Genomic DNA, 26688 nt, shown 5'->3' on the forward strand with positions numbered 1-26688 from the left:
GGCCTTACAGCCCCGCCCTTCCTGGGGAAAGACCTCAGGGTCTAGAGGAAAACTGCTTTCCCCCAGGTGTTTGTAGGTTGGTGCTGTACAACCAGCCAGAGGGCACTAGGGGGTGGTGGTGGTGGTGGGAGGGGAGTTGGGTTGAATCTTAATCAGTCATGGTCACCCCACATTTCAGACAAGGTCTGCTTTCCAACACAACCATCAAGACTCAAACGGGATTTTATTGTTAAAAAGGGGGCTTGGTGGGGGCGGAAGCCACTGCTAAGTAACAAAACCAGATTCCCTCCCCGACCCCAAGCACAGCATGGGAATGTTCCTGCCCCAGATGTGGGCCCAGGAGCCCTGTCCCATTAACAGTTCCCTCCCCCCCCATTTCTGAGGCCAAGTCGGGCCACAGGTCTCAGAACGGGGTTTTGGCAGCAGGGTTTTCTGTCCAGGGCTGGGAGGCCAGGGAGCCCTGCCATCCCGCCGTGCTTCCTGGGCTCACCTCCCTTTCCCAGTGGCACCGCAAGCACGGAAGTGTTGGGCAGGCACCCTCACCGTTCCGGGGTCTCAGGAGCCCCCGCCTTCTGAGATCCTGAGCTCCTGCTCGCAGGGCACCCCCGTCTGCCCAGCCTCCATCTCCCATTTCCTGCTACCCCCCATTCAGTCTTGGGGGCAGGAGGGCCGGTTCCAGGCAGGGCCCCTCAGTTATGTTGGAAGCGTCCATCTTTGCCATGGGGCAGGCGGGGCCCCCGGGTAGCCCGCTGGGAAACACCAGCTGGGTTGGAGGGGACAGCGAGGGGTGAGGAGTCCCCAGGGCCTGCAACAGGGGAAGGGCCACGAGCAGTGCTTGAGGAATGCCCCTCCGTCCCCTCTGATCACCCAGTGGCTCTGAACTCCCTAGGGGCACACCCCCAAGGTGCCAGCCCCACAAATATTCTTCAAGAACCCTGTTTCCAGCAAGGGGCAGCCATAGGGCAGGGAGCTCCACATGCTTCCTCCCTGGGCTGACCAAGCGCTCCCCTCCCATTCCCTCCTTTGCTGGTACTGACCTGGGTTCTGGCTTGGAGGGAGTTTGACCTTGGCCATAGGCAGGGAGACCTTTCCCAGATGCCGGGTACCAGAGGCTGGGTGCCCACACACTTGCACCCTGTGGTCCGAGATGCTCTGCGCGGGATGGGGCCCCAGGAGGTGTGTCTTGGGGCGGGAGAGCTGTGTTGGTTGAAGAGCAGTGACGTGAGGTGGGAGCCGCATGCGGATCTGATGCAGGGGTCTGCCCCGGCAGCTATGCCAGCTTGGGGGGATACGGCATGGAGGGTGGTGCACAGCTAGGGCTACCCTGGGGCCACGGGAGCAATCCAGCCCTCAGAGCCCCACCAGCAAGGCAGGGGCCCAGACCCCCCAGTCCTTGTCCCTGGACTCACCCCTTGCCCTGTGACCTCAAAGGACTGTGACCTCCGCTTCCTCCTCTTTGCCTCCAGCAACTCCTCCCGTTTCTTGCCCAGGCTTTTCTTCTGGCCACGCAGCCAGGGCCCGGGGCCATCGCCATGATGCTCGACGGCCCGGGATGGGGCCTCACCCGTGCTGCTGGACAGGTTGTCCTCACTGGCAGCGTGCTGCAGCATGGGGCTGGGTGGCCGCTTGCAGGCCAGCAGGCCGGGGGGCCGCGCATCGTCAGCCTCGCTCAGCGAGTGCAGGGACAGGCTGCTGCGCTCCATGCTGGGTGCCAGCAGGTGGCGCCCCTCGGCGCCCAGGGCCCGAGAGCGTCGCCGGGCAGCCTTCACCGAGATGCACTTGGTGTCCGTCAGGATCTCCTTCCTCTCTGCGGCGGGACAAAGGAGCACCCAACCGGGGATCAAGGCCACATATTCCTCCCCCTCCTGCACCTCCAACACCCCTTCTCTGCCAAAGCATCCCCCCTTGCTTGCTGTTTAAGAAACTTTGGGCAAGTTTCTGAGCCTTACTTTCATCTGTAAACTGGGGAGCCTTACTTTCATCTGTAAACTGGGGATCTGTAAACTAACCCCACTGGCTTGTGAGGATTTTTTTTTTTTTTTTGGCCGAGCCTTAGTTCCCCGACCAGGGATCGAACCCATGCCCCCTGCAGTGGAAGCACAGAGTCTTAACCACTAGACCGCCAGGGAAGTCCCAGGTTATGAGGAGTAACTGAGATAACGGGCATAGCCTATGGCCAGGGCGTAGGGGTTCCGTCTATATTTGCTCTTACAATTATTTCTGAGTGGGAAGGTGGGGCGTGATCCTAAGCGCCATGTGTTCCCCATTCCGGTTTCTGATTGTGCCCCCAGCTTTGTGTGGACAGAGCAGGTCGTTAATCCTCTCTGGGCACTGGTGCCTCTCTTTCTAGAGCGGTCAGCACCCGACGCATGGGTGTACTTAGCAGTGCAGAGGGAAGGAAGGGGCTCTGGGCTGGGTGATCTGAGCAGTTTGGACGATGCCAGGCTCAGGCTGACAGGGTGGGCAGGGGGCACACCTTTGCAGGACAAAGGGATCTCTGACAGGTTCTCACTGCTGTCAGGGGAGGAGTTGATCCGGCCGCTCAGGCTGCCCAGGCTGTCCTGAGTGGGGGCCTGTGAGACGAATTGGTTGGGAAGAGAAGCCACTGGACACAGCAGGGACCCTATGTCCCCAGGGGGCTGTTTTGGAAAGGCTCCATCCCAACCCCTGGGTGTCCACCCTGGTGCTCCCACCTGCAGCAGAGGAGCCCATCGGGCCAGCGGCACTCAGTGCTCACCTCCTGCGTCACCAGGCTGCCAATCTGGATGGGGGGTGGGGTGGGCACAGAGGAGCTCTTCACCTGCCAGGCCCCGGAACTGGCCTTGGACACGTGGTTGGCTTCACTGAGGTTGGCAGAGGAGGATGGGCATCTGTTGACCAGGCTGGTCCCACTGCGGTCCCACCCCCACCCTAGGGGGGAGCTGTTGTGTAAAGGGAGAGAGGACCCAAAAGTCCTGGCTCCAGACCTGTGCCACCTGCCCCCTTTCGTTCCTGCTCCATCCCCCCCAGGAAGCCCTAATCTGGGCTGGCATCTCTGGGACACAGCCCGTGGTGGCTCAGGCAGGAAGGACTGGCAGAAAGTGGCCCCTGGCCTCACCTCTCTGTGCTGATCGGAGGCAGGAAGCTGCCCTGCAGGAGCTGGGCTTCGGAGCTCAGCGTCTTCACGCTCTCTGGGTCAGACTCTGGGGTCGGCAAGGTTCCTGCTCTGCTAATTTTGGGCAAGGAGCTGTCCTGGGGAGGTGGGGAAGGGGCAGTCAGAAGACTTGGTCCTGGGCCGGTAACAGCACAGGGTGACAAAAGCACACAGGGTGTCTGGGGCTGTAATAGGGGCTGGGAGCCCCAGAGGGCAGTGGGCTTGTTCTCGGTCCCCAGGGACAAGCTGTGGTAGGCCAGGCATCCCCCGTGGCACTGCCTGGTGGCCTGGTCTCCTGGGAGGGCGTCTGGGGCCATTTGTCATATCTCAGATAGCCAAACCTGACCTTCAGACCCTGGGTGGGGACAAGTGCCAGAGAAGAATACGCCGAGAAAGGAAGCTTACTCAGGCTTGGCGAGCCTTTGGGTGGGATAAGAAGGAAGGAGTCAGCTCCCTGGGGACCAGCCAGCCTGGTCCCACCAACATATGCCAACGACCTGCACGCACTGCCCTGGCCATCGGCCCCTCCCTTAGCGCGTGTGCGCGTGCTCAGGCCCGAGGCGCCCACCTGCAGGGCCCCAGAGGCCACGCGGTCCATGATGGCGGCCCGCTCCAGGCTGCCCTCGTCCTGCGCTCGCACGTACACGTCGTACAGCTCCTGCAGGCGCTGCGGGACGGCCAAGCTGTAGTCTGCCAGGGGAGGGGCAGGGCTCAGCGCGTGCCCTCGGGCCCTCCGCGGGTCGATGGGGCCCGTGGGCGGCTCGGACGCGCGGGGCGCGGGCCCTACCGTCGATGATCTGCCGCTGGCCCTGGATGATCTCGTCGCAGAGGCTGCGGTGCTGCTCCAGGCGGCGCAGGGCCTCGCGGCGGTGGCGGAGCGCGCCGTCGCGGAGCAGCGCGTGCGACTGCATCTCCGTGTTCTCCACCTCGAGCTCGTGCACGCGGCACAGCAGGCTGAGCACCTCGCGCTGCTCCTCGGAGCCGATGCGCCGCGGCAGCGTCTCCTCTAGGCGCCGGCCGCGCGCGCGCAGCTCTCGGCAGCGCTGCTCCAGCGTCAGCTGGGGACCAAGCGGGGTGAGCGCCAGGCGGGCTCTCGCCCACCGCTGAGCCTGTCCCCGCGCCTCCAGTCCCCGGACTCTGGGCTCCCGGCTGAAGCCCCGTTCCGAGGCCCACCCTCGAAGCTGCCTCTCGGGCCTTGCAACCAGGGGCTGCCCCTGAAGGGCCCGTCTCTGCCTACCTTCTTGCCGTCCTGACCACAACCCATCCCTGGAACCAGCTCCGTGGATCTGCTGAGCCCTAGCCCAGCTGATGCCCTCAGGGCTCACGGTACCCTGAAACCCCCTGGCCAGGATATGCTCCAGAACAGAGGGCAGAGATCTGGAAAATCCTAATTATGATATTGGCTACCATTTTTTGAGTCCTTGGTATGTGAAAGGCATTTGTTTAATCTTCCCAACAACCCTACTAGGGCTGACTACTCCCATCTTACAGATGAGTAAGAGAGGCACAAGGAGGTGAAGGAGTTCAGTGAGGTCACAGGGGATTTGTGGCCTGAGCTCCCAGCTCCCAGGCCTCCCCCAGCCCCTTCCTGCTGGGGCCTCTCAAACCCACTCTCCCAAACCCCAGGCACCTTCTGCTTTCGCAGCTTCTTCTGCTCCCCCGTCAGGGCAGCGATGCTCTCCCGGGCGCAGGCCACCTCAGGGGGTTCCAGGATGTCTGGCTGGTCATCGCCTGTGTCCGAGTCCTTCTCACTGTCGTCCTTGGTGTAGGACTCCTTGCGTTGCTCCTCCCTCCACTTGAGTGCCCTGCGTGACTTCTCGTGCTCCCAGCTGCCGCAGCCCCACCCCCGAGGGAGACCCGGGATTCAGGCCACGGTGGGAGGCACGGCATGCATCTCCAAGCTCCCAGCCCCTGCCCCAGGCCGGGGGTGCTCACCCTGCAATGGTGAGCAGGTGGCGGGAGGTGTCGATCTGCACCTCCATGGCGTGGTTCTCCAGCTCCAGCAGGTGTCTCCGCACGTCCATCTGCTCCTGGAAGGCGCTGATGAGCTGCTCCCGCAGCTGTCCCATCTCAGCCTGCTCACCCTTCTCGCTGTGCAGCTGGACCTTGGCTGGCCATTGAACGGCAGGTGGGGGAGGCCAGTGGAGGAGGAAGGGTCAGGCCAGGAAAGTCTGGGCTACCTGGGGCCCCCCCCTCTCTTTCTTCCCAAAAGACTTCCTGTGCAAGCACCTCCCCAGAAAGACCTCCTAGATTACCACAGCCCTCCCACATCCCACTTCCGCATTGAGTCTTCAGGCTATGACCCAAAGGTGATTCCCAGCTTCTCTGTATGAACTGGGCTTCCGCCAGCCTTTAGAGCACCTTTCTGTCAACTAATAAAAGGTGCCCTTTAGACACTTTGGAAAATCATCATAGCAAATACAGAAAGTGTATGAGCTCTGTATCCCTTCTGGCGATGCCAGGCACAGTCTCGGAGCCCTGCGCTGCAGCCCCGAGAGTGACGCCCCACGCAGCTAAATGCCCACGTGCCACTCACTCGTGTGATACCACCTAACCCTCAGGTCGAGTCTCTGAAGCAGAGATCGCGATTCCATTTGACAATTGAAGGACTGAAGGCCCAGAGTGGTTGATGACTAGCCCAAGGCTACCCAGCCAGAAAGAATCTGAGTCTAGCTTTGAACCCGGCCCTGCCTGACCCCTGAGCAATTTGAGACGGCCTGGACGGGCTTCGGGAGACGGGCTCCCACTAACACAGACCCACACGCACACCTTGGATGTGGCAGATGTCGCCCCGCTCCAGCCGGCCGTGGGCCTGGCCCCGCCCACCCTGCTTGTCCATCTTGCGCTTGAGCCTCTCGATCTCGCCCCGCAGGTCGGCGATGATGCTGGTGTATTGCGCGATGTGGTAGGAGACGTTGAGCAGGTTCTGCTTCACCTGTGGGGATGGGAGGGGAGCAGGTACGGTCACCTGGACGCCGGGGCCTGCCTGCGGGTTCCTCTTTTCTCTTTCTTACCCCTAATCTTTCTGACAGTAATGGCCTCCTTGCCTCTGACCCTACAACCTCTCGACACTGCGTGCCTCCGCCAGAGGCATACTCCTAAAATGCTGCCTTCCCTGGTCAACCTTCAGTGGCTCTGCTTGGGGGAATGCTGCTTGGGGGAATGCTTGGGGGAATGCTAATCCCCCCACCACTCTCTCTAGATTTTCTTTTGACTCACTGCTCCATCAGGAACATTCTGCTCCAGCTGAGGAGCCATCCCACTTGCCCCACTCCCACCACCGACACCATCTCCTTCCTGCCTCTGGAACCTCTACCCTTACTGCTGCCTCTCTTCCTAAATTTCCTCCGCATCCTGTTTCCCTCTCACAGTCTCCAAAGAGCTACAGGGGATCCCACCAGCACCCCCATCCCCGATCGTTGGCATCATTTCCTGCTGTTAATAATATTCTGAACTATCAATTCAGAGTATTATTATTACCTGTCTCCTCCCATCATTCAGTTCCTTGAGGGCTGGGATAAAGCATAAAGTGCCTGGAGCAATGGCTGGCGAATCGTAGTGTCGGGAGAGTGTTCACGAAATTCTATCTTAGAATTCCCACCCCTCTACCCACACGGTGGAAACAAACGTCCTAACAGGTAGTGGGGATTCTGACACGTTCACCGGAGAGGGTGAGAACGTGGGCTTGGAAACCAGGCAGACACAGCTCTAGTCTCAGCGTCATCACTGCCCTGGGACAGGGAGGTCACTGAACTCCCTTCAGCCTCATTTTCCTCAGCTGTGAAACGGGGACAGAAATAACCTCAACTGAGCCTGCCTCATTTGAGGAACAGATGATTTGATAAAGGGCCCAACATAAGTGCGTAGTAACGGTCACCTCTGTCTGTTAGGATTAGGGGCTTTGGAAAGGTAAACATCTGACTGGGTACCTGAAGATGAAAAGGGGAAGATGGAAGGGGATGACGGGGCTCGGGGCGCACAGACCTTGCACGAGAAGAAGGGGACTCTCAAGGGCTGTGGGCTTCTCGGCAGGCAACAGGGAAGGGCACAGGGGTGACACTGGACTGGGGAGTGGGGCCAGTGCAATGGTGGCTGGTTCCAGAGAATGTGCGGTGCCGTGGCAGGGCCTGGAATCAGTCCAGGGGCTCGAATCTTGGCCCAGGAAGGCGGGCCCTGGGGGACAGACCAGGGGTCCCTCACCCTGGTCTTGATGTTCTTGGCCCGGCCAGCGTAGGTCAGGGTGTTCCGGGATTCCTCAAAGGCACTGCTCGCTGGGCTGATGTGGGCGATCATCACCGTGCGGCTGTTTCCCCCCAGGGAATCCTGGATGGGGCCGAGGGCGGGCTGTGGTCAGCCGGGTCCTGCCTTTCTTCACGCTGCTCCTGCCAGGCTGTTCGTGATGCCCTTGTGGGGTGTGTGTGTGTGTGTGTGTGTGTGTGTGTGTGTGTGTGTGTTTCCCTCTATCTCACACTCACACACACACGCGCGCACACTCTCACAGCCGCTGGTGCCAAGCATCACAGGACTCTCCCCTCCTCCTCTGCTGTCCCCCCTTCTTCCCTCTTCCAGCTTCTTCGCCAAAGTTCATATCCAGGTCAGGGTCTACCCGGCTTCCCTTCTCCTCCCCTCATACGTGAGAACGAGGAAAGGCAGCGGCCCTGACTGGCTGGGAACCAGAGGGGGAAGAGCCCCGTGGGGCCCTGGGCCCCTCCCACATCCCCTCTGGCTTCCCAGGTCCCCCTTTATCCGACTGCTGTTGGCGCTGTTGTCTTGGCTGGAGTGAGGGGGGTGATGGGGACCTCTGCATGAAGGTTGAATTTGGCCTGTGGCCACCGCCTCCCTTGCCCTGGGCTTGCTGTGCCCTCCCGGACAGACAGTGCACAGCGGGGCTGCGGGCTTGGGGGGAGACAAAGCCCTTGGCCGCAGCAGTTACCAGCTGGGCGACTCCGCAAGCTCCGTCACCTGTCTAATCCTCAGCTTCCTTGGGTTTCGAGGGTGGCAGGAACTAACTGTCCTACCTCCCAGGCTGTAAGTGCAGTGATGCTGGCAGGCCGATTAAGTCACCTGCAGCTCTGCTATCGGCCCAGACAGACCTCTGCTGGGACCCTACGTCCAGCACTTACTAGTGTGAAGCCTTGGGAAGGTTACTTAGCCTCCCAGTACCTCGGTTTCCTCATCTGCAAATGGAAATAGTCATCCCCTAACTCAGACTCGCTGACAAGATGAAAGGGACCGAGAAGGGGGTGCTGAGACAACGAACACAGAGCCCAGCCAGGAGCGGGGCCTCCCCGACAGCAGCCTCTGGGAGACCTGATGCTGACTGACCACCTGAACCCCCAAATCCAGACGACCCCCCAGTTCCCCTAGACCCACAGCCCTGGGGTGGGGGGTCAGGTGCAGCCGTTTTCCCTCCCTGCTGCCCAGTCTTTGGTGAGAGTCACCAGATAACATACAAGACACCCAGTGAAATCTGAATTTTGGATAAATAACAAGTGGGTTTTTGTTTTTTGTTTTTTAGTATAAGTACGTCCCAAAGATGGCATGGGACATACTTATACCCAAACAGATTTTGTTTATTTGAAATTCACATGCAGCCGGGTGTCCTGTATCTTTCCTTGTGACGCTGGCGGCCCCACCCCGGGTGCCCAGGCCCTGGGCCCGGCGGCAGGTCGTACCTTCAGGAGCCGGGTGAGCTTGCTGTCACGATAGTTGATGTACTTGTTGCTGCTTTTGTCACTCAGCGCGTTGATGCAGTTGCCCAGGGCCAGCAGCGAGCGATTGATGTGGGCCCCCTCTTTCATGCGCTGCCCACGGTTCTGTGTCTGGGGGGTGGGGGGCGAGCAGTGGGTGTGACTCCCTGCCCTGGGCCATCCTGAGTTGTAAACCCCTCCCTCTCCCCCGGGGCCCTGCAAGGGAGAGATGCTGAGGGCCTGGTCCCGCCCTCTGTCCTCTGAACAAGAGGGGGGACAAGAGGCTTCTGAGGGCTGAGACCCTGGCACGTCGTCTGCCCTGCGGCACAGCTAAGGCAGCGCCGAGAATGCGATGGAGGTGGGTCGTGGCTTCCCAGGCAGCTCAGCTGAGAGCCGGCCCGGCCACGGGCATGGCAGCAGGTGTGGCCATGGGCACACGGCTCTAGAGGGTGCGCCAGGCTTCAGGGGGGGAAGAGGGAAGTTTGTGTGTGTGTGTGGAGGGGGGGAGTGAGTGTGTGTGAATTGCATGTGTATATGTGACAGCATGTATGTGTGTATAAGAAAGTCTGTGAGTGAGGAAATGGGTTGAGGTGTATGTAAGTGGGTGTGAGAGCAGGACAGTGTCAAGTCCCAGGAGGCTCTGCCTACAGCCGCCCTCGGGAGACGTCTTTGCCCAGCCTGGTGAAGCTGGGACCCACTCACTCCAGTGGCCGCGGGGCACACCCTCTCCCCCCGCCGGGAGCTGGCTGCTCCCCTGTACTCCTCCTCCAGGAAGCCCTCAGGCCGTTACTGGAAGAGAGGGGTGTGTTTCTCCAACCCCACCCTGTTTAAACCAACCCCACACGTTCAAACCAACCCCACACGTTCAAACACAAGCCCTGTTACATCTCCCTGGCGCTGTCCTGTCCCTTGCATTTGCTTCAGTGCTAACAGTGACATCACGCAGCCCCAGCACTCACGTGACCCTGAAACCTCCAAGTTTGCCCGCAGGAGGGGGCCCGGGCCCAGGCGCAGGGCCAGGCGGACAGGGCTTAGTGATGGGGGACAAATGCTGAGAAATGGGTGATGGACCTTTTTCTCTCCCTGATGTGGTTGGCAAGGGCCCCCTCCCGGGCTCTGCCCAGGGTGCCCCCAGTCGGGGGACGTTGTTTCCCCCCTGCCCCAGCTCCTCATTGGGCCCATTCATTCTCTTGCCTGTTCCCCGCTCCTCCGGGGCAGCCACTGTCTCCTTCCCTGGAGAAATCCCCATGCTCCCAGGCCCCTTCCCACAAACAGCCCTTGTGTGCTTCCCCAGGGTCCCCCCCATCCTTCTTGCTCATCGGAGACATTCCTTAGTCCCTTCCCCCTCATCTCCACCCTCCCTGGGAAGTCCCCACCCTCACCCCTTGGGGAGCTGGGTGGCCAGCATCCCTGCCCTGCCCCCCGGGCTTTCTCCCCAGCCCCACGGGGAGCTAGCCTCACCTGGGAGGCCCGCTCCGAGCCAGCCAGGTCGATCATGAACAGGCGGCCCTGCCGCACCTCCTGCAGGACGTTCTTGACCCGGCTGCGCTGGCGCACGGCCACCTGGAGCACGGCGTGGGAGCGGGAGGACGTCTGGTTGGCGGCCGTGGGCTCTTGGGTCCTCTGCCGGTTCCCCTTCAACAGCAGCTGCATGATCTGGGTGGGTGGGGACGGGGGAGGGAGGCCACTCCTGGGGACCCGTGAGGATGCTCCCACGTCCTGCAGCTGAGAGGTTGGGAAGGGGCCCAGGCAGGGGTGGGTCGGCCCCCTGGGTGCTGCGGGGCCTGGGAGGTCAGGGTCTGTCTGTAAACTGGGAGGCGGGTTGCCTGGTCAGCCCCCAGGGTCTGCGTGGCTGGGGGCGTGTCATCCAGGATTGTCTGTGTCTGCCCCAGCCCCAGCCCAGCTGCGCGGGAAGCTGCTCCCTCCCACCCATCCCCACCCTCCCCCGGAGGTTAGTGTCCCTCCCTACTGCGACTCGCCTCTTTGGCATTGACGGTGGAGACCTCGGTGATCCCGGCCACCTGGATCACCCCTTTGGAGTCCTCCCTCAGCTCCAGGTACCCCAGGGCAGGGTTCAGCAGGTCCCGGATCATCTCATTGTAGATCTGATGGGCCAGGTTGGGAGGGGCAGGGGACAGATGTTAACGGGAGACCAAGGGCAGGAGGTTCAGGCAATGGCCAGGTTCTCTGTCCCTCCCGAGAGCTCCAGGCTCCTCTCAGGGAAACCCTGGTTAAGGAGGACGACCCCTTCCTTCCTATGGGGTGGGCGTAGGGGGCTTCAGCACCCGGAGGGAAACATGGGGCTGCCAGAGGCAAGGGTGCAGAGGCATCAGAACCACACGGAACAGGCTGGCCAGGCCCGGGACGGGGGATGGGGCCTGACCCACGGCCGAGCCTTGTTTGTTGCTAGGCAACCCATCCTCGACCTTCACCTGCTCCCACCTCGCAGGCCCCCAGAGTGCATCTTGCTGAGTCAACGCCACGCTGGCTGGAGCAGCTGCTGGCAGCACTGTCTCGCTGCCCTTCCTGAGCTGTCACCCGGGAGATTATCAGCTCCCGGAGGGAGCCGGAGAGGCCAGGAGCCAGATGGCGTCTAGCCTGCTGGCTCTCCTGCCTCTTCTGGCCTCTGCGTGTCCCCCCCCACCGCCTGGCCACCCCCGCTGACCCCTCACTGCCTGGTGGTAGCCCTCATACAGGTGGGCATCAGAGGCTGTGGCAAGAGAGCGAAGGCTGGCAGGTCCCAGCCTGTCCGTGTACGTGCAGTTCCCACCTATAGACACTGAGTGCCTGCACGTAGCCTGGCAGGGCAGACAGGCTTGGCTTTCAGGAGTGTGCCCAGGAGGATGGCGTCTGGGAGGACGGCTGAGGTCTGTGCTCTGCGACAAGGCTACATTGGGGTGTGGCACAACGGGCACGGCTCGGCTTTGAAGCCCTGGGGTCCTGAGTTTGAATCCCTGCTCCCTCACTTACTGTGTGACCTCGATCTAGTTGCCTAACCTCTCTGAGCCTCAGTTTTTATAAAGTGAGGCCAACCATGTGCACATGGGAGAGCAGCAGCGATGAGCACCCCAGGAAACTGCCCCGTGACAGGGAGGTGAGCCAGCCCGGTCCTATGGGCCTCTTGTCCAAGCCCACAGGACGGGGTGGAGGGAGGACCCACCTCCAGGTAGGACATGGACACCTCATATTCCATGTCGTTGCTGGTCTCCTCAATGGCACAGAAGAGGTCATTGAGGGTCCGAACGTAGATGCCGGGCTCGTGGTCTGTGCCCAGCATGGTGTAGGTTTTCCCGCAGCCTGGGGCAGAGCAGGGCGGCGGGTGAGCAGGGGCTCCTGGCAAACCTGGGTCTGTCCTCAAGGCGGGACCCTCCCAGGTGGCCGGGGAGGTGGGGGGAAGGGGAGAAGATGGCATCCCTGGCTGGCGATGGGGCTCTGGGTCCAAAGCGCCCTGGGGGAGGGTGGTTTTAATCAGCCACGTCCTCGGACCCTGCTCCGGTTGGGGCCAGACTAGCTCGGCGGTGGAGGGCAAGGGGGCTTGATTCTCAGAGGGGACAACCAGGGCACACAGTCCTCTCCGTGGGCTGGGCTCCCCCTCACCTGTGGGGCCATAGGCAAAGACAGTGGCATTGTAGCCTGAGATGACGCCTTCAATGAGGCTCTTGGTGGTGGCCTGATACACCATCTCCTGCAGGAAAGAGGAGACCCGTCAGGGGCCTGGGCACAGGCAGGGCAGAGCACACAGGCCCACGGGCACATCCTGGCTCCCAACAGAAGCAGCTCTGTCCCTGGAGCCCTCGGCCCCAGAGAAGTGGGGGTGGGAAGTGGGGAATGGATGTCTCTGCTTTCACCCCATGGGGGGATGCCAGCCTGAAAGAGAGCTCAGGACACCTGAGACGCCTCCCCCCACAGCCGGCTCCCAGCCCCCAGCCCTGAGGACGCACGCATTACAGCTGCCGCTGGGAGCATCCCGCAGATGGGCAAGACGGGGGTCCCTGGGAGGGTGTCAGCTTCCCGTAGCTCCCCTCCCAGCACCAGATGGGCTTCAAGCACTCTCCTCCAGCTCCCCTAGGGGCCACCTGTGGGGTGTGCTGTGTGGGTCCCCGTGTAGGGCGGCCTCTGCGTGCTGACCGGGGCGTGTCCACGCAGGAGGATCTGAATGCACCACGCAGGCACACGCACACTTGCACGTGTGGGGAGACGGCAAGTGATGGAAGGAAGGCTGAAGGTCGGTGGCAGGGTCCCCCAAGGACTCCCTCCTGAGGGGGTCAAAGGGCAGAGAGAGGATCTTGTGTGTCCCTGAGCCCAGGCCCCCCTCACCTGGGTGGCAGTGAAGTCAAAGGCCACGTCGAATAGGTAGGACTTCTCCCGGGAGCGATGCGCCCGCAGGATGTCGTCGGGGTCTTCCATTGGGTCCATGAGAACCACCATCTGCAAAGGTACCCGAGGGGAGGCTGGTGGTCACCCGGGAGCCCCAGGCCCATACCAATGTCAGCACTGACCACTGACCTCACCCCTCCTCACTCAAGACATGGGAAGGAGTGGGGACGATGCTCTGTGTCCGGGAACGCCGGGGCCAAGAGGTAAACTGAGTCCTGACAAAGGACAAGGCACTGAGGGGGATGGGCTGTCTTAGAGCCACCCAAGGTCGCAGAGACAGTGATGCAGCCCCTTTCCTGGGTCGGCAGGGGAGCCAGGGCCAGTGACAGCCCGAAGAGGACTTGAGAGCAGACAAGGCAGGAGGGGCAGCCCCTTGGAGGGGCAGAGGGAGCTGACTGACAGAGGAGGCTGACTTGGGAGCCCGGCCCGGCTCCATGGACCTGGGAGATCCACATGGGTCCCTGTCGGTGCACCCCCGTCCAGCACCAGGATTCAGGAGGCCCAGTGCCGGGAGGACCACAGCCTTGGAACTCCCACCAGACTCCTCCCAATAGGTACACAGCTGTGCTCACTGCGTCTAAACTGGCCTAAGACCCCTGGGGTCCCAGCAGGGCCCCCTTCTGGGATTCTCAATGGAGGAGGGAAGAAGGAAGAGGTAAGACAGCTCCCTAGGAGGCCCGACCCAGGACCCTCACCCAGAGGTCTTATCCAATCAGATGGGATTCCAGGTAAGCCAGTTAGAGGGGATGCTCCAGACAGGCTGGGCTGGGGCTTTGTGCAGGGAAAGAATGAGGCCACTGACTGAGGTCCCCTCACAGCCTGCCAGAGGCTGGGTGGCCATGGTGAGCTGAGTGCAGGGTGTCGGGGCCTGCGGCTGTACCTGCCGTGCCCACCTGTCCCCAGCCACCACCTCAGGGCTTCAGCCCCAGTGCCCCGTAAGCTTGTCCCAGGATCCAGTTCCAGGCTCAGGTCCTAACGCCAGCAGCAGGAGCCCTGATCAAGTTTCAGACCCAAATGAAGATACACCCGCCCACAAGTCCCCAGGTGTGGGTCCCAGTGGACCGCAATGGAACTTGACCAGATGTACAGCTCTCACCCCCGGTGCCAGAACGCCTGTGCATACCGGCGGCGCCAGCGGCCTGAGGGCCACCCTCTAGGGACCTTTGATGCAGGAGTGGGTGAGCTGTGTGCACTGAAGCCCATCGCCCACTGATCACCTTCAAGTGACCTCTGGGCACTGCCAAGTTCATGGCACCGTCGGCATTTGGTTCTTTTGACATCCAGGCTCCTGAATCAGGACATTGTCAGCACAGCTGCTATGATCCCCTCTTAAAGAGGGCATTGGGGCTTCCCTGGTGGCGAAGTGGTTGAGAGTCCGCCTGCCGATGCGGGGGACGCGGGTTCGTGCCCCGGTCCGGGAGGGTCCCACATGCCGCGGAGCGGCTGGGCCCGTGAGCCATGGCCGCTGAGCCTGCGCGTCCGGAGCCTGTGCTCTGCAACGGGAGAGGCCACAGCAGTGAGAGGCCCATGCAAAAAAAAAAAAAAAAAAAAAAAAAAAGAGGGCTTTGTCTGGGTCTCCATCTGTCTGGGCCCCAGCCTGCGCCCCACCCTTCAGAGCATCACCCCCATCCTGGTCCACTCTGGCATACAATGGAGCCCTTGTGCCCCTCAGCCAGGTGAATTGGAGCTGAGCCGCGGAGGGCTGGGGTGGGGTGGGGCGCTGTGGGCTGCACAGGGAGTTCAGGCCGGGTGACCACGACTGCTGGGCACCTTCTATGGACCAGGCATTAAGCGGGGCCCCCGAGGAGAGAGAGCAAATGAAATGTGGTTTCCTGCCTCTGACATCACAGTGGAGTGGGGAGCAGATCATTGTAATAACAAGCGCCGGGCTCCAGGAGGCAATCAGAGCACAGAGGAGGGGCATGTGATCCGTGATGCAGGTTTTCCCCTGCAGGAGGGCTTGCTGGAAGAGGTGGCACCAGCACTGAGTCTTTTTTTTTTTTTAAGTTTATTAACTTCTTTTATTTTTGGCTGCGTTGGGTCTTCGTTGCTGCACGCGGGCTTTCTCTATTTGTGGCGATCGGGGGCTACTCTTCGTTGTGGTGCGTGGGCTTCTCATTGCGGTGGCTTCTCCTGTTGCAGAGCATGGGCTCTAGGTGCGCGGGCTTCAGTAGTTGTGGCACACAGGCTTCAGTAGTTGTGGCTCACGGGCTCCACAGCACAGGCTCAGTAGTTGTGGCGCACAGGCTTAGTTGCTCCGCAGCATGGGGGATCTTCCAGGACCAGGGCTCGAACCCGTATCCCCTGCACTGGCAGGCGGATTCTTAACCACTGCGCCACCAGGGAAGTCCCCAGCACTGAGTCTTAAAGGATGAGTAAGAGTTGGCTGAGGAATGTGAGGTGAGGAAAGCAGATGAGGGAAAAGCATTAGCAAGGCCACGAGGTGAGAGGCAGGCTGTGGGCAGACGGCCTCAGCTCCGAATCACTGGCGATTCTTATGAGAAAGGCAGGGATTTTTTCCTCCCGTCCCGTCTGCCAGGAATCTCGACAGCACAGACCCAAGATGGCCACAGAAGGAGACGTTGGGGCCCCTCTGTGAGCACATGCTGCCCCCGCTCTGGGAGGCTCCTGTCCGTCCTAAATGTCACCCAGGCTGGCACCCAGCATGTGCCCGAGGAACATTTTCTCAATAAGGCTGCACAGAGGGAGCTCTGAATGCACCATATGCAGTGCTACGTGCTTTGCACACACTTTCTCATTTTCCCCCACAGCTTAGAATAGGCGCTCGTATCATCTCAGCATCATCATGAGGAATCAGACTGGTACCCAAAAGCTGCACTGCCAAGTACAGAGCTGGTTGGATTCAGAGCTGTTGGGTTCCAGAACCCAGGCCCCTAACCACCAGACCTCCCGCCCCTGCCTCTGGACCAACAGCTGCCTTCCTGGGGCCTGTCCTGGTTGAACTGTGTCCTCCCCAAATTCAAATATTAAAGTCCAATCCCGCAGTCCCTCAGAATGTGACCTTATTTAAAAAGAGGGTTGTAGCTATAATCGGTTAAGTTAGGGTGCGGCCCCTTTATAAGGACTGGTGGTGTCCTTATAAAAGGGAAATTTGGACACAGACACACGTGGCGGGAAGATGACGGGAAGAGACACAGGGAGAAGATGGCCATCTGCACGCCGAGGACAGAGACCTGGAACAAATTCTCCTTTGCAGCCTCAGAAGGAGCCAGCCCTTCAGACTCCTGGCCACAGAACTGCGAATGAACGTATTTCTGTTGTTTAAGCTGCCCAATGTGTGGTACTTGGTTCCAGCAGCCTTACAAATTGATACACTACTGGAGGCAGGCTCCTGCCTCAGCTCTGAGGGGGTGGGCTAGTCTGGGAGCTCTCTTTCACAATTCCCTGCATCTTATATATTTTTTAATTAATTAATTAATTTTTTTTGGCTGCGTTGGGTCTTTGTTGCTGCGCGTGGGCTTCTCTAGTTGCGGCGACGGGGGGCTACTCTCGTTGCGGTGGCTTCTCTTGTTGCGGAGCACGGGCTCTAGGCGCACGGGCTTCAGCAGTTGTGGCTCGTGGGCTCAGTAGTTGTGGCACGCAGGCTTAGTTGCTCCGTGGCATGTGGGATCTTCCCGGACCAGGGCTCAAAGCCGTGTCCCTGCCTTGGCAGGCAGATTCCTAACCACTGTGCCACTAGGGAAGCCCCTCTGCATCTTAAATGTTCATGCCTGTGGCATGCTGGGCACCTGACTCTGGGAGGTTTCAAGGGCCACGCTGACCACACAGGATGCACAGGGCCCTCCCGATGCTGGCGGGATGGTGGAAGGCAGGGCCGGGAGTGGGGAAGGTGGGTGGCGCACGGCAGGGCTCTGTCCCCGCTGGTCCAGGCCTGCTAGCTCAGCAGAGGCCCCCGGGCTTGACCTCTCCCTGCCCCCACTGCCTCCACCTCCAGACGTGTTTTTCATTCAATGCCGACTGTGACCTTTCCACGGTTCTAGCTTTGGGCCTGGAAACCCAAGACCCGCAAGGGAAGTAGGGGGCCTCAGGCTCGGGGGAGGGTGTCATCCATAGTCTGTGTCCCCATTAGGGACCAGGCTCCTCGCCCGCATCTCCTAGGTGAGAAATACCGTGAACAAAGCGTGTCGGGAGTTCTTCCGCTGCACAACGGCCTCCAAACGGCTAAACTGAGACCAGGGTTTCACAGTCTTGGCACTGTTGACACTTTGGGCTGGATCGTTGTTATCAGGACTTGTCCGGTGTGTTGTAGGATGTTTAGCAGCAGCCCGGGCCTCTACCCGCTAGAGGCCAGGGCGCAGCCTCCTCCCGAATGTCCCCTGGGGAGCAAAATCGCCCCCAGCTGAAAACCTCTGACCTAGGCTATTCCTCCTCAAGCCTCCAAACTGGCAGCGAAGATCTCCGGGGAAGGGGATGTGCAAATTGGGTTCAGGCTCCATACTGCTGTGTGACCTCGGGAAAACTGCACCACCTCTCTGGGCCTCAAGTGCTTCCCAGTTGGAAGTCTGGGAGGACCAACAAGGCCGTAGCCTTGAGAGAAGAAATCATGCCAGCACTCCTCGCCTACTCAGGAAGCCCCAGCAGAGAACGGGCCTCTGGGGAGGCCCCAGCCTAGGAGACATCACTTCCAGTCCCGGGAGCTGAGCCCATAGCTCCTGTATTCTCAGGGCGTAAACAGGACACAGCGAAACAAAAGCCTGATTCGAGGTGGCTATCACCCCTGTAAGGCTGTTTCTAGATTTTTTGTTTTTTCTTTAAGAAGGAAAATTCATGGCTGGTCATAGTTCTAGTTGTAAAAGTACCACCTTGTGGGTACTCAAGAAAGGAGATTTTGATCTCAGGAAGGGCGTCCCTGGGCCCTGACAGCCTTCAGGCTAGATGGAAAAGACCCGAATGCTGAGCTCATAAAGCCACCAAGGCCCAGCTGGCTGCTCAGGACAGAGCCACACCTGGCTGATGTCCTGGCCAGGTCCCCACCTGCCTACAGGACTCTGAGGACCCTGAGGCCTCGGGTGAGAGGACATGTGACCAAGATCGTCTAGGGCTGCATCTCTCACGGGCCTACAGTGTCGCCCTGGGAGCTTGTAAAATACAGATTCCCAGGCACTACCCAGATTCACTGAATGAAAATCTCTGGGGAACTGGGCCCACAGATCTGCCTTTTTAACCTGCACTCTTGCCTTGTACCCATTCAGGCACTCAGAAGAATCCTTGCATCCTGGCAGCATTATTCATAATAGCCAAGAGGTAGGAAGCAACCCAAATGCCCATCAACTGATGAATGGGTCACCTAAATGCAGAGTGACCATAGCCTGGGATAGTATCCAGCCACAGAAAGGAGTAAAGTTCGAACCCAGGCTACAAGGCGGATGCAGCCTTTTCTTTTTTTTACTTTTTGGCTACACCCCGTGGCTTGGGGGATCTCAGTGCCCCAGCCAGGGATCAAAGCCCCGCCCCCTGCACTGGAAGCGTGGAGTCCTAACCACTGGACCGCCAGGGAAGGTCTTACAACATGGATGAACCTCGAAAGCATGATGCTCAGTGACACAAGCCAGACATGAAGGACCATGTATTGTATGATTCCATTTCTACAAACTGTCCAGAACGGGCGAATCTATAGAGACGGAAAGTGGTTTCCTGGGGCCAGGAGGGGGCTGGGGAGATGGGCGGGGTGGTGGCTAAGGGTGGAGGGAAAGACTTCTTGAATCCTCTCCCAGTCACCCTCCTTTGGGGCTGCAGAACCAAGAAGCATCCAGATGGTGGGTGTGCACGGGGGGCTCCGCCCCCGGGCAGGTGAGTGGGGCTGAAAGCGCCCGGGCTGCTCCCACAACACTCACAGTCTCTGACTCTCGGCATCTGTCACCTTATACTTCATTCACCTTTCACAATAGCCTGCACTTGCGTGGCACAGCTCTCCCTTACAGGATTGCCTCTAATCCTCTCTCAACAGCTCTTGGGCTGGGTCGAGCAAGTTCTTTCTTTCGTTTTTAATTAATTAATTATTTATTTTTGGCTGCGTTGGGTCCTCGTTGCTGTGCGCGGGCTTTCTCTAGTTGCGGTGAGCGGGGGCTACTCTTTGTTGCGGTGCGCGGGCTTCTTATTGCAGTGGCTTCTCTTGTTGCGGAGCACGGGCTCTAGGTGCGCGGGCTTCAGTAGTTGTGGCTTGCGGGCTCAGTAGTTGTTGCCCACAGGCTTAGTTGCTCCGCGGCATGTGGGATCTTCCTGGACCAGGGCTTGAACCCGTGTCCCCTGCATTGGCAGGCGGATTCTTAACCACTGTGTCACCAGGGGAGTCCAATAGCAGAGCAGGTTCTTAACATACTGTCTTCTGATGAGGAAACGGAGACCAGGATCCGGAAGCCCCTTGGTGGCTCCTCCGATAGGACCCCAGGGGCACGGGGCGGGGGTGACAGTTGGGCTTTGAACAGATAAAGGCTAACTGCGGGATCATGTATATGGTCAGGTGACTTAAATCCTGTCGACAAGCATGGTCTGCAGGGCTCGGGGGAGGATCCGCAGGCTGCGGGCTCTGTGGGGGGGAGGGAAGGGAGCCGTCTGTTCCGGAACTTCTGGGTCCCAGCGACCTCTCAGGCTGTCCCTGTGGCCATCAGTGGCATCCCTGAGGGGTCTAGCGTCAGGGTCTATTCCTGGCCCAGATGCTAGGAGACCAAGCTCCTGCCTGACCCTTCCGTGAACACAAAGGTGTGGCCGTGACAGATTGGAGACCACCAGACAGGGAGCCCTGAAGCCAGAAGGGGGCGGGCAGGAGGTGGACCAGGGTTTCACTTACCTCTGGGGCCTGAAACCATCCCGTGTGTCAGCCCTGGAGATAAACTAACCTCTATTAAACGCTGACTGTGCGCCAGCTGCTGGGTAAGCAGTGGGCATGCGTTAGCCCGTGAAGACTTCTAAGACGGCGCCGTGACAATGATCCCGAATCAGATGGGGCGATGGGGGTGGGTAAGACCACAGGCACCCGGACCACCTCGTGACAAATCCAAACCCTAACTCCGGCTTCCCCAGAATCCGGGCACACCGGCCTCTTGTCCCCAGAGGACACTCTGCCACGTGAGTGTCCACCTCTGCAAAGCTAGGGGAACAGTGTCTCCCTCATCTGCAGGAGGATGACGCCTAGCTCTAGGCAAGGCAGTCCTAGGACCCCGCACAGTGGCCCAAGCCAGTGGCTGGCTGAGGCCTCGGTCCACCTCTGCCCGCTCAGAACCCACCGACTGGTGGGCTTTGGTAGCATCGCCTCCCTGCTGACCACCAGGGGCCGGGCTTCAGTAGTGACCTCTGGGCTGCTGTGCTCGGCGGCTCCCGACCCGCTAGCCCGGGACAGCAGGAGCAGGGCTGAAGTAAGCCCTGCATCACAGAGGAGGCAGAGCCCAGAACCCCAGGCCAGCAGAGGCGGGGTTGGGGAGCCCTTCTGCGGGGCTGGGCCGTGACGGAGGGCCACAGCCAAGGGAGCAAGGGAAGCAGCGGGTCACGGGCAGATCCGCCTCCCAAGCACACGGCTCTTTAGCGGGGGCCGGGTGCTGTGTCGGATGCTTGGGCCCAGCTGCACCTTTGCTGGGAAAAGACTCGAAGGCCCTGCTGTCCTGGGGATGCTCCCAAGCTCACCCTGCCAGCCCACCGGGCTCCAGACCTCAGGGAGAAGGACCAGAGCAGCTGGCCCATCAGTGAGGCTGGCCAAGCCTGCAGCCCCCAGCCTCCCTCAGGGCCAGCTGCGCAAGCCTGGATGGCATGGGCCACAGAGAAGCCATGGGGGTCACCGGAGAAGGATGGAGGTCAGGGGGCAGGGCCTAGCCAGAGGGCGAGGCTATCCATTTTACTCTGTGGACGTCACCTTACTGGTCAGAGGGACGGAGCACCTGAGCGGCGGCTGGTTTTTCGGAGGTTCCCAGCCTGCCATTTGCTGTGGCTTCTCCCAAACTGCAGCCCAGGCAAATGTATCTTTGGGGTTTTTGTTTGTTTGTTTTCTTTGGCCCCACCATGCAGAATCCCACGCGGGATCTTAGTTCCACGACCAGGGATCGAACCTGGGCCCCCTGCCGTGGAAGTGCAGAGTCTTAACCACTGGACCAAGGAAGTCCCAGGCAAGTGCATCTTTGAATCCAGCAGGGAGAGAAGATGCTGGGGGCCAGAAGCTTAGCATTCTCCCTGCAGGGCCTGGAGCCCACACTGCTCAGACCACTCTTTCCATGTCTAAGCTGACAAAGGAGCAGCTCCGTTGGGACTGCCCAGCCCTTGGGACCTTCTCAGAGGCGCAGCTCGGCCTCCCTCTCCACTGGCAGGGACAGAAAGGAGCCAGTGTTTGCTGTGCGTGGGCACACAATGGGCTGTGCCCGGGACCAGAGCATTTCTCTCAGCATCAGTTAATATCTGTCAGCCCCCATGCCGGCTGGGAGCCAGGAGCGGCCCAGAGAGAGGGCATCATTGTTCCACCTCTGAGGACCTGATATCCTTGGGGACAAGTTGGACAAACAGGGAGTGGCCTTGCCTGGAAGGAGGTTTCTCCTCTCGAGTTCTCTGGCCGTTCATGGCTGGCCCCTCTCATCAGCCAATCCAGCAGCCCTGGGCACTCTCAGTCACTTATAGATGGTAACTCACAGCTATTAAATGCCTACTGGGTACCACGCCCTGGGGAAGCACCGTGCATGTATTTACGGCTGAGGACCCTCCAGAGCAGGCATTATGGTGACTGTCGCCACTTACAGAGGAGGCAGCTGAGGCTTCTGGAAGCAACCTGGCCCAGGCCACACAGCCAGTAACTGATGGAACCTACACTCCACGGCTGTTGTGGGCATCCATGCTGCCCCCACCGGGCCTTTAGATGGGTTCTTCCCAGCCCCCCGCTGCCTTCCTTCAGGCCTTTGAGGAAGGCTACCCTTTTCCAACAGGGCGCGGAGGAAGAGAAATCAGGAGGCGGGTGCTACCCAGCTCTGCTGTGGCCACAGCTCACTGGGGCTGAAGGAAGAGGCTGGGTGGGGTGAGCACTTGCCCCCAGGGACCCCGAGGCAGGCAGGCATCGCAGGTTTCGTCTACCTACGGTCTTCTTACCATGGCCCTTGGGCTTCCTGAGTCCAGCCCGCCAGGCTCAAGGCCAGCAGGTGCCCACTTTACGCCTCTCTCTGCAATGCACTGCGCCGCCCTGACTCCTCTGACCTCCTAGCACATCCAGCCACCTGGATGAGCCTGGGCACCCAGGAGAAGCTAGCAGCGGCCACAGAGCAGAGGCAAGGGGTTGCTCTCGGAGTCCCCAGAGGCCATATCACCATGATGCTTCTACCCAGGCAGCAAGCCTGCCCCCACCACTGTGCCCATCCCCACCCCAAACCTGAGTCAACTGCCTACCCCAAAAACCATTCTGGCCGTGGTCTACAGAGTGTGCGGCCTGGCTCCTGCCCACACCGCCAACCTCATCTCACTCCTCTCGCCCCTTCTCTCTCTGGCTTGAGCCACACTGGCCTTTTCTCCGTTACCCAAGTGTATCACAATCCCTCTCACCACAGGGCCTTTGCACATGCAAGTCCCTCTGGTTGAAATTTCTCCCTTCAGCACACTCCTAATGACCTCTTCTTCATCCCTCCTGTTTCAGCTCAAGCACCCTTTCTCAAGGAAGCCCTTCCTGACCTCTGGGTCTAGGTCAAGTTCCCTCTTATTCTCATATCTCCACACATTTCTTTGTAGCCCTTGTTGGCTACAAACTCATACGTTCATGATTCAGTTCTTTCATTTAAGTCTCATCTCCCTGCACTGGCAACGGAGGGAGGACAGGGTCTCTTCTGTTCACCGTGGTTTCCCGGCTCCTAGCACTGTCCCCAGCGTGTGTTGTGGGCACTTGATAAATATTTCTTGTCTCCTGTGTAGACGGAGGTGGGGCTTGCCCTGCCCACCTCATCATGTTGACAGGAGAACCAAGAGCGCAAATAGACATCCAAAGACTTTGCAAAACATGAACAGTCTGGAGGTGAGCATTAGCTCTAGACCCTATGAACACGTGCTCTACGGGTAGCAGACCCACTAAGGTGGGGGAGTCAAGTCATGGGTACACGGAAGATGTGTGAATTTTTTCAGGGCTGGAGGGAGGGGCTCAAGCTCCCCCTCCCCCTCAGACCAGGGAAGCTTTTAGCTCTCCTTGGATCAATCTAGGGAGGCTTCCTGGAAGAAGGACTATGGTTTCCTTGATGATGTAGTCAATAGTACAGCCAAGAGTTCAGAGGGTAGAGAAAGGGCCCTTCCTGCCCCGACTAGGTGTGAGCAGACCTCTGCCCTGCCCTACAGCTCCCAGCCACACAGCCCCATGTACCTGCTCGTCTACTTTATGGGCGATGAGGGTGGCTCCTTCTTCCAGCTCCGCCACGCTGATGGGCCGGACCCGGAGCGCCACCTGGGAGGGAAGGCCAGACCCCTGGGATTAGATGCAGAGGGCTGTGCCGGGCCGCAGAGAGAAGGATGAGAGGACCCCAGGAATCCTCCCCTGGACCAGCCCCATGGGTTCCTCTCTGTTCAGCCATCCGAGCCTGGTTCATCTTAAGGAAAACTCAGTGGTTCAAGGCTAGCCTCTAGGTCGAGGGTACCAGGTCCACAGACTGTGGGCTCTGTCTGAGTCTACGAACTTCCCAGGAGCCTGTGCCCCAGGGAGAGCCCCAGCGGAGAGAGCTGTCTGCTCCACCAGGCTGCATCAGTCACGCCCCAAACTAAGCACCTGCATCTCCCCTGGGCTTTGAACTTGGAGCCCCTGGCAGCGGAGCGGCCTGTCTGTGAGTCTGTGGACGACGTGGGCGGGAGGTGGGACGGGGGCCCAGGGGACATCCCCTCCTCGTGCTGACAACCAGTGACTGCATTCCCACCCGAGGACAGTGCCATCGGAGGCTCCCACCTCCCTCTATCCTCCCGCCAGAGAGAGACGGTGGGTCTTCATCCTGGGCCTGGGTCTCCCCCCAGACGGGGCGCTGCTGCTTCTACTGATCAAGGGGAAATAGCTGCTCTTGTGGGGCACCAAGGGGGGTGTGTGGGTATAACTAACGGGCCCTCGTGCCAGGTAAGAACGCTTCACTCTCAGACGCACTTCACTGCCTGTCAGGCTGCCCACACCGGCCTCCTCGGCCAAACTCCACGGGTGGCAGGGAAGGCCCCTCCACCCCTGCCCCAGGGGCGCGCACGGCGCGCACCACACAAGCCATTTCCCAAGAGACAATTCTAAACTGCCAGAGAGGATGTTCCAGAGCCCCCCCGGGCTTGCCTGGGGGCCTGGGGCTGAGGTTCGTCTTTGGAGCCGCGAGCTCACCCTACAGAGGCGGGGGGTCTCTGGGGGCTTCATTATCCTCCAGTTACGTTACCACCCACCTGCTGGCGATGGCGCCCTTTCCCGGATCTCAGAAGTTAGGGAGTGGGGAGGGGGCTGGGAGAAAGCAGTGGCCTTGGGGTCACTGAGTCTTCCCCCCATCACTCAGTCTGGCCCCACTGATAATCAGAAACCTGTCTTTGTCTCCACCTGTCTCCCGTGCCCCCCACTCACACCTCTTCCTCTGCCCCAGTCCCCGGGGCTATGAGGGGCCATCTTGGTTGCTTCCAGCACTTCTCTGAAATGTTTATAGAGTCCTTACTTGGGCGGCATCTGTGTTGCAACCCAATAACCAGCTACCTTCAACCCTGTACCAGCTCCTCTGGTACCTGGGGGCTCTTGTCTACCTACCTGTGATCCTCAAACCCTTTAAACTCCTGACGCCACCGGGCTGGCATGCTCTGGTTCACCAGGAAACTCCCACCTTCCTTCCCCGGGCAGGTAGGTCAAGCCCTCCCTGCCCCTGGCTTTTCGGGATCAGAGAGCAGTGTTGTTCCAGAGCCCCATGTGCACAGGTTGGGGGTGGGGGGGCCCTGCTGGAAAGGTGTAAAGGGGGAGTGGGACTGAAGCCAGGCTAACTTTCCAGGCCTTAGCAGGGTGGCCATGATGCCCTCCTTCCTGACATGCACCACTCGGGGCAAGTTGCTCGGGACGCTCCCAGCCCCTGACCCTGAGTGTCCTCTTAGCGGGGGCACCCAGTACGGTCCGGAGGCCGCCCGAGGGTGTGGGTTCGGGGGACCAGGGATGGGGTCGAGGAGGGGGAGGTTGACGGGTTCTCACCATGAGTTGCTGGTCCTTGGAGTCCCCGCTGTCCTTCATGCTGGCGGCGGGTGGAAGGGCTCAGGCCGCGACAGCGGTCGTGGCCGAGCCGCAGCCCCACCGCCGCCGGCTCCCTCGCAGCCTCGCCTGCGCTGCTGCTGCCTGACAACCCGAAACCAACGACGCGCCCGCGGCCGAGGCCGCCGACAGGGAGGCGGGGCCGGGGGAGGGCCCCGACGGCGCCTCCCGCCTCCCGCGCCCCCGCCCCTCCGCGCTGCTGCCGAGGGGTGGCCGCCTCCGCCGGGGAGGCGCCCTAGGCTGCTCCGCTTTCCCGGCGGGTGTCCGCCTGTGCGACCCTCCGGCCTTCGGCGCGGCCCTGCGTCCGTCCGTTTGGTAGCTCTCGGCGCCCCTTCCCCGCGCCCCGGGGCTCGTGGCCTGGGCTCCTCTTCCACGGCCCTCCAGGGGGCGCCCGTCCGGCCGCGTGGCTCGAGAGACAGACACGCTGCCTCCCGCCGGGGCCGCGAGCATCCTCTGCCGGCCTGTCTGTCTGTCTGTCTGTCTGACTCAGCGTCTCCAGGGCGGCGGCTGGCAGCCTTGTGTTTCCATGGGCGCTGCGTGCATCGTGGCTGTGGGCTCGTGTCGCTGGCGTGGTGTCTCCACCGCGTGTCCAATGACAGAGCGGGCAAAGAGTTGGCCCTTTGCCCCGGCTGCCCACCCGAGTGTGCAGGGGAGCATCTATGTCACTTGGGTTGTGTCACAGAAGAGCCCGCCTCTCAGTGTACCTCGCTAGCAAACCAGACCTGATCCGTAAACCCGGAATCTAGGTCAAGATGGTTGGGTCAGTGTGCCTTCCGGCTCCCTGCCTGCTGTAACAGCCACGACAGCGTTCAAGAAAGTACAGGTCAGACGCTGCGGCCTCCATTCTTGGTGAGAACAACAGCAATTACACACTCAGGGAGCACAGTGGAAAGATTCCTGGCCTCAGGGGCCCCAGGAAAACAGGATTCTGGTCCCGGCTCTGAATCCAACTTGCAGAACCACGTGGAGTCAGTGTTTCCTGTACTCTCTGGGCCTTAGTTTCCTGGGTGATGGTGGAGCTCCACCTGCTTCTGATGGAAGAAGCCGTCATCTTTCTTGTCTCCTCCTGCACCCCCTGAAGCTGAGCCAGGCAGCCCCCCTGCAAAGACTGGGCAAGGGGAGTCCAGTGGGGTTCACTTCCCTTTTAAGGAGCTGGGTACAGGAAGAGCCGCTTATCCCCTGCGGCCATCTCAGACGGCCTGGTGCACGTCCAGAACATGATGCCAGCCTGTGTCCTAGGACTGGCTTCCCCGGCTGACCCCAAGGAGCTCGTGTTAGGTATAGTT

General features: G+C 60.4%; 1 protein-coding gene across 1 annotated transcript; it reads right to left on the minus strand.

The window, feature by feature from the left end:
• Positions 1–29: 29 nt before the first annotated feature.
• KIF19 (kinesin family member 19) lies at positions 30–25593 on the minus strand. Its single transcript, XM_033847746.2, has 20 exons — positions 25346–25593; positions 23528–23608; positions 13141–13251; positions 12421–12508; positions 11984–12120; positions 10803–10928; positions 10285–10479; positions 8809–8955; positions 7334–7456; positions 5903–6068; positions 5069–5243; positions 4764–4962; positions 3921–4191; positions 3702–3823; positions 3098–3231; positions 2738–2843; positions 2477–2573; positions 1410–1807; positions 1038–1197; positions 30–805 (listed from the first exon to the last, which is right to left on the minus strand). Exons 1-20 carry the CDS (start codon positions 25382–25384, stop codon positions 690–692), a joined length of 2991 nt encoding a protein of 996 aa, XP_033703637.1. The 5' UTR covers positions 25385–25593; the 3' UTR covers positions 30–689.
• Positions 25594–26688: the final 1095 nt, after the last annotated feature.

Source organism: Tursiops truncatus, chromosome 20, assembly GCF_011762595.2.
Source record: "Tursiops truncatus isolate mTurTru1 chromosome 20, mTurTru1.mat.Y, whole genome shotgun sequence".
In the NCBI taxonomy this organism is placed as follows: Eukaryota; Metazoa; Chordata; class Mammalia; order Artiodactyla; family Delphinidae; genus Tursiops; species Tursiops truncatus.

Bases quoted from the DNA above. Each gene is read 5' to 3' on its own strand.
- KIF19 (XM_033847746.2), bottom strand. From the start codon at position 25,384: ATGAAGGACAGCGGGGACTCCAAGGACCAGCAACTCATG. The intron at 10,929-11,983 runs GTGGGTCCTCCC...CTGGCCCATCAG, and splicing joins TGTCCATGTCCTACCTGGAG to ATCTACAATGAGATGATCCG. The intron at 4,192-4,763 runs GTGCCTGGGGTT...CTTGGTCCCCAG, and splicing joins AGAAGCTGCGAAAGCAGAAG to CTGACGCTGGAGCAGCGCTG.